At 48.7% G+C, this 7,500-nt stretch overlaps 1 protein-coding gene across 1 annotated transcript in view; it reads right to left on the bottom strand.

Moving 5' to 3' along the window:
• celf5a (cugbp, Elav-like family member 5a) overlaps nt 1-7,500 on the bottom strand; it is a gene marked incomplete at both ends in the record, with an annotated part of 111,410 nt that overhangs the window by 78,301 nt on the left and 25,609 nt on the right. The window contains one exon of the mRNA XM_080535445.1: nt 2,030-2,078. Coding sequence (XP_080391571.1) covers nt 2,030-2,078 — 49 coding nt within the window. The remainder of the gene's footprint in view (nt 1-2,029; nt 2,079-7,500) is intronic.

The following is a 7,500-nucleotide window of genomic DNA, read 5'->3' as shown; positions in this document are numbered from 1 at the left end:
ACTAGCGACTAGCGAGCCACACCACCACCACCACATCACGTAGGAAGAAAGGGAGGAGAAGAGGGAGGAGGAGGAGGAGGAGGGGGGGGGGCAGCCGTAGAGGACAAAGAGAGACTGGGATCAACTCGCTAGCAAATGTCACAGCAGAAGCTAAGGGCTAAATCAGGACATGGATGGATGCAGGTTTAGAGTAGACCCCTATTCTCTCTCTCTCTCTCTCTCCCCCCCTCCCCATCCCAGCCCCCCCATCCCAGCCCCGTTAAAGTCACATCGGTGTTTGATTGCTCCGGCGGTAGCACTCCGAGCTGTTCATTTAAGATGATGTGCAACTCAGACCTGCTCCAACACTCATTTCATCCCCGGCAGGGTCCCCTATGGTCCGGACCAATGAGAGAGACCAGAGGACCAATAGGGGTGGGGGTGTTGGTTGGGGTGGAGGAGTCAGGGGGGAGCCTTAAAGCCCAGCCACTCACAGGGAAGTAGAAAGACAGGCCAGTGTCATTGTTAATACGAACACACCACCAGCACAATGGCAAAATCAATGGGACTTTATGGGGCATCAATCTTGACAGCACAAGACCCCACGCTTGTCCGTCTGAGGCTCCATCTGACTGGCTGTGTTGGGGGGGGGGGGGGGCTGTAGGGGGGGAGGGTGGGGTGGGGGGGCTAGGCTTGAGCGGCGCTGAGCTGTGCATGGCCAATGCCCAGTGTGATCTTTTTTGGCCTTTTTTCCTCCTATTCATCTCTGGGGGTTTAGGCTGTCCTTTTGAAGATTGCTGTTGTTTGACAGGCGGCCAAAGTAGCCGGCGAAATCCTAATGCACCCCCCAGAAATCAGACCAGGGGGGTGCTAGGTAGGGCTTTAGAAGTGGGACAGACAGAGCAGAGCAGCTGGGCTGGGTTGGCTTGGTGCTCTCTCTCTCTCTCTGTCTCTCTCTCTCTTTTTCTCTCTCACTCTTTTCTCTCTCTCACTCTTTTCTCTCTCTCTTTTTCTCTCTCTTTCTCCCTCGTTATGAAAATAAGCGTGGGACATTGCTCTTTCGATAGGACGGCTCTTCCAAAATAGCACTCTCTCCCTCACACACTACTGTCACAACAGGCACACATGCGTGCACACATGCGCGCACACACGCGCACAGACTCCAAATAAACACCCAAAACAACAGGGTTCATTGTCCCGCCTTGCCTTTCGCTGAAGGAGGCTTCCTCATCACATTAACATATATGCAGATCCGCGGCAAGAAACGGAAAGACCACAACAGAGAGATCAAAGACGACAGAATTAAGGCCAAGCAAATGAGGATCTTGGCAACGGCCCTGCAGTTTTATTGATTGTTTGGCAAGCTGTGCATGCACACTCCTCCCACTAGCACCCCCCCCACCCCACCCCCCCAACACCTCCCTCCCCCCACCTCCCCCTACCCTCCCCCCCACCCTCCCCTCCCTCCCTATGGCGTTGACTCTGTTGTCGAGAACATAACACGCAGTCCATTTGACCAGAACTGATAGTGTGGAGCTGGGTTGAGGGGAGGGGGGGGGTGGGGGGTGGGTGGGCGTTTGGTGCGTGGGGGGGGGGGGGATAGTGTACAGGGGGCTGCGGCTACCGGGCTAATCACTTTTTAATTTACAGTGCGATAGTAATGGGCTTGGCAGAGAGAGTGAGAGCAAGGGCTTAGATAGGCAGCAGAGACCACTGCCTTCAGTTCCCACCGACACGTACTGTCTCCTTAATTAAAAGGAATACGCAGAGCATCCATCAGATAGACACACAGGGAGAGACGGGGAGCAGAGAGAGGTAGAGGAGGGGGGGGGAGGGAGGGGGGGAGAGAGAGGGGGGGGGGGGGAGGGAGGGAGGGGGGGGGGGAAGAGAGAGAGAGAGAGAGAGGAAGAAAGAGAGGAGGGAAAGACAATAGAGAATCAAACATGAGGAGAGAGAGAGAGAGAGAGAGAGAGAGAGAGAGAGAGAGAGAGAGAGACAGAGAGAGAGAGAGAGGGAATAGTAAGGAGCATTGAGAAAAGAAGACGACTACCTCCACGGCTCTCGCTGTCAGCCGGCTTCACCTGGATGGGGCGAGTCATCTGGAGGGAAAAAAAACAATAAAGCAACAGAGAGGTTAGTCCTGGTGGTGTGCAACTGTCATCTCCACAACAAGGTAACAAGCTTGAAGTGTCAGGGACCTCTCCTCACACACCTGCTCCCAGACACTGATCAAACCCGCCATGGCACGGGGAGAGCCGCCGTTGGCTTGACACACTGCTACTCTGGGCCGACAAAAACAACCTGCCCACATTTCACAATCAGATAATCAGAGTGGCCCCTGTGCTCTTTTGTTAGTGTGTGTGCACGTGTGTGTGAGTGTGTGTGTGTGTGTGCGTGCGTGCGCCTGTGTGTGAGTTGTGTGCGATCGCCTGTGTGTGTGTGTGCGTCTGTGTGCGTGTGTCTGTGTGTGTGTGAGTGTGTGTATGCGCCTGTGTGTGTGCGTGCGTCTGTGTGTGTGTGTGTGTGTGTGCGTCTGTGTGTGTGTGTGTGTGTGTGTGTGCGTCTGTGTGTGCGTGCGTCTGTGTGTGCGTGTGTGTGTGTGTGTGTGCGTGTGCATGTGTGTGAGGGAGCCTAATAAAAGTGAATCCAGCCACAGGAGGAGAGAGATCAATGAAGCCCTATTGATCCTCGGCCCCGGGGCTGTGGAGAGCGTCTGGCAGGGAAGGATTCTCTGGTTAGGGGGCTCACAGTAATCCAGTAGAACCTGATAAGAATGGCATTTGTTGGATTAGACGCTTCTGTCATCACAGTCTTTGTGTCACGCTTTTTTTTTTTTTCGAGAGTTTTTTTTCATGATTATCTTTTAGGTGGGATAGTCTGTCTTAGCGACTTTATTTGATTTTAAGACCCTTTCGAGTTTCAACTTTCGTTGTTTTTGTCAGCGGCACATTCTGACAGAGCATTCGTTGAAGCGGCTGATCTATAGGCTCATACAGCGCTAGCTGTTGACAAATGAATGAAGATACGAATGGCCTGATCCTTTATAAGCACGTACGTACGCAGCACCCATGCGTGCACTCACCTGCAGACACGCAAACACACGCACACACATGCACGCACACACACAAACGTGCACACACACACACACAGACACACACACACACACTCCCATACAAGCGGTCTCCCACACAAAGGTGGTATACAAAAAAGTTGAAACAATTATTTATGTTCATAGAGCAGTAGACAAAAAGAGATAAAAGGGAGTCTAACCCTGGATATCTTTCATTTACTCCCCCCCTCCTCCCCTCGCGCCTCAGTCCGAAGGGAACCCTTTGTCGATCCGAAACAAATTGCTTTAATAATAACACAGCAGGCAGATTTTTAATGAAAAAGAGGCCAAGATCTGCACCGATTTGTGACAAGATTACCGAAATATGCAAAGCAATCTCCTACCCTTCACAGCCCTCTCAACCATCTGTAACCCAGAATTAAGCACCTTTTTATTGCTCAGAACATACCCCCCCCACCCCACCCCACCCCAGCCCCGGATTCACAAGTCAAGTCACTGTTGAAATGTTTGAAAGAGTCCAAGATCAACATTTTTTTTCCCACCCACCCACCACCCCCCATCTTTTTTTCACCCCCATGCGTGTCTTTTTTTTTTTTTTTTTTTTACCGTCCAATTCCCGAGCACAGCTAAAAAGGTCAGATTTAAAGACAGGGCAGTCCCATAAAAGCATGACTTGTTCAAGGAGAAACACCATAATGGGATTTTAAAACGTCTTAATAACATGCTGATATATGGTAGAGACCCAGGCCAGATTCATTAAGTGCTAAACGTATCCATTTTCACCTTGGAGGGAGAACGGAGTAACCTTCCTCTCTGGAATTATTCCATAAATTTACTCATCGTAAATAATAACTAGCTGAGGCTAAGTCTTTGTGGGGGGAAAAGGGGAATATGTTATGCTTTTGAAGGTTGAGGTTTTGGCCCCTTGTTTCCAGCCTCACACACATACACATATACACACACACACACACACACACACACACACACACAAGCGCGCGCACACACACAAGCGCACCTGCGCGCACACACACACGCACACCCACACCCACACACGCACACATGTGCACACGCACACCCTAACCCACACACACACACACATGCACACACACAAACACACAAACACACACACACTCACCCTCTCACTCCATGAGTGATTCCTTTCCCCTATAGAATACACTACCTCTGAAGTGAGGTCGCTGGTTACCGTTCCATAGGGCTTTCCCACTCTGAACCACGCAAAGATACTGAGGAAGACACTCATACCGCACATAGTGTTTGTTCAAAGTGACATTTCTCGGTGAGAAAAATATCCCGTAGACGTATCATACACACAGAACTTCTAAACCTTTACTCCTATGGCAACCACAAATCAACACACAGAATATTCATACTTTGAATGTTGCATCAAGATGAAAGAGAGAAAAAAGTTGTGAGCGACATGAGCGAATGCTAGGTGAGCGCTAGGCTATTGTACCTTTTCTAACATCGTAGATCCCAACACACACACACACACACACACACACACACACACACGTACACACACACACACACACACACACACACACACAGGAGCAATGGAATGGGTTAACTCTGTATTCTCAGTAAATAACAACACATGTTCTAATTGTGATGCTTTTCATTCCTCCATTCAATGAGCCAGGGAGAGATGGGAGATGGGGGAGAGTGAGAGAGAGAGAGAGGGGGAGGAGGGAGCCATGGGGAGCTAGGGAGAGAGAGAGAGAGAGAGAGAGAGAGAGAGAGAGAGACGGAGAAAGAAAGAGAGAGAGAGGGCCAGGGGAGGGAAGAGAGGGAGAGAGAGCTGCCTGCAACTCCCAGATAAGATTGCTTTGCAGTTGAGTGGCATTTCTACAGCCCTGACTCCACCCTACTGCTTCTCACTGCCTCTCACATTCAAACACATGCTGATCGAGCCAAGGCAGTAGAGCCGCATAGCACACACACACACACACACACACACACACACACACACACACACGCATACACACACACCCACACACACCCACACGCATACACACACACACCCACACGCGTACACACACACAAGCAAGGAGCATTCTAACACACCGTTCGAACACAGTTTCTCACAACGGAAACCCACGGTATTCCTGAGGTGGACAATGCCAAGGTGTTTAAATGTTAAACTGATACTGACGGTGAATCTGTCATTTACAGGAAATGAATGCCTCATTGTGGTCCTTTGTTCGGTAGGTAGAAGGTTCACCATCAGTGAGGATTTGACCTTTGTGGAGTTTTGTTGATGCCCATTTTACAGGCCCCTTTTCTGTTTTGGCTTTCTATCCCCCTAAAAGCCCATGATTACACAAACCCAGTTTTTTTTTTACATACTACATTATGCATCGTTTTCATCTTGAACATGTATAGATGAAAACAGGGCATCTGGGCCGCGATGAAGGACCGTATGATTATGCCTCCCACTCCAGAGCCATTGAACACACCTGGCGTTACAGGCCGAATGCTCATGGATAATCAGTGAAGAGTTATGCGATGTTATGTTCTATTATTGGACTTAAATCAGTAAAAACAAAACACTGTACAGCTGTGGCGTTTGATCCCGCTCCTCGGTCCCTCCATCCATCCCATGTGTTACAGGGAGCCCCTCCACCCATGTCTACCTCCACCCATGTCTACCTCCACCCATGTCTACCTCCACCCATGCCTACCTCCACCCATGTCTACCTCCACCAGCCTCCCCCCCCCCTACTTTAGGGTAGAAGTTACTCCTCGCAGGGTTATCTGTAGGGGAGAGGGGGTAAAAAAAACACTGGTCTTTACCGCATGGTGTGTGAAAGTTTTATTTTCCTCGTTAGGGTTTTCCGGCTTAGCGCAACCCTCCCTCTCTCCCCGCACAACTGTGGTGCTTGAAGGCTTTTCGCAAATCCATAGATCCATATGCTTTTATGTAACTGGCTCATTTGTCCAGTTAAGCCTCCAGTCAGTACAATCAGGACGGTGTCAGCAGCAGCAGCAGCCATGCTGGGGGTGGGGCTCAGGCTGGAATGGAGGGAGAGAGAGAGGGGCCCTGGGTGGATGTCTCAGGCTGGGGTGGAGGGAGAGAGAGAGGGGCCCTGGGTGGATGTCTCGCGGGGTCTCTGTGGGCGTTGTGTGTGGGCTAACACCCCGTAGACCTCTGACAGACTGACTGACTGACGAACGGAGGGACTGATGGACGGACTGGCTTCAAAACTAACTTTTGTTAGCTTTACATTTACATTTTGGGCATTTTAGCAGACTAGCAGCCTTTATCCAAAGCGACTTACGACAAATACATTTGGCTAAGTTCGTAAGTGAATCGTCTGTCCATCAGTCGTCATAAGAAATTGCAATCTATGCCAAAACCATGGGCCAGTAGTTACAATGCTAGAAGAAGGAAGAATTATTATTATTATTATTTATTATTATTATTATTATTATTATTATTATTATTATGTATTGTTATTATTATTATTGTTGTTGTTGTTGTTATTATTATTATTATGTATTATTGTTGTTATTATTTATTATTGTTAATAATAATATTATTATTGCTGTTGTTATTATTATTTGTTAAAAGTATGTGAATGTATTTATTATATCCATAGTAGAGAAACTGTACAGGGAGGTAGTGGGGATGTGGAGGTCTTTAGGAGGGACAGTGAAGATGTAGCCTGAAGAGGCGGGTCATCAATCTCCAGCAGCAGATAGGTAGTGACTCTGCAGTCCTGACAGCAGTGGGCATTCTTGTTCCACTAGCGGGGCACCAGGACAGTGAAAAGTCGTTTTCACTGTTCTTCAAAAAAGTTGTTCATTTTGTATTCACCGCGTGTTCGCTAGGGAAGTTAGCATCGCCCCACATCTGTCTGCACTTAACCTTAACGGCTGACTGTGGTTTAGAGGATCCGGGACCATAAGGAAACGTGCGATCAGGCCTCAGTCGGTCCCAGGAACATTGAGATACACAGTGTATTTTTATTTTTTTCCGAAAGAGACCCTGGCTGATAAATGATCCCATGAATCCATGTTATTATGTCCCTGGGTGTTGTCTGGGAAGACTTAAGAGTCCACTAATGACCCTTTTGCCTAATTGTGGATCCTGACGTGATGGGGTTTCAGCAGGATAGAGTGTGTGCGCGGGTGCCACTCTCCGCTCCCAACCGTAGGGACGTAAAATGGGCAGTAATTCTACGCGGAGAGGAATTTATAACAACAGATATACTGTAATAGGCGGCAGGTACCGCCCGTACTGTATGATCATAGGTGAAAAAAATAAAAAAGGGTCTCTTCAGATTTAAACATAGAATAATGTTTATCCTGAGATCATTTATACATATTAGACGTTAGTGATCAAAGCAGACTTTTTCCGGGAGGTTCTACCTAACGTAGGCATAAACAGCCTCCTGACTGGAGAGAAACAACCCCAGCTGTGATAATTA

This window comes from Nansenia antarctica (genome assembly GCF_963989245.1).
Source record: "Nansenia antarctica genome assembly, chromosome: 7".
In the NCBI taxonomy this organism is placed as follows: domain Eukaryota; kingdom Metazoa; phylum Chordata; class Actinopteri; order Argentiniformes; family Microstomatidae; genus Nansenia; species Nansenia antarctica.
The sequence above is the reverse complement of the archived record's forward strand: the minus strand, read 5'-3'. Positions and strand labels throughout refer to the sequence as shown.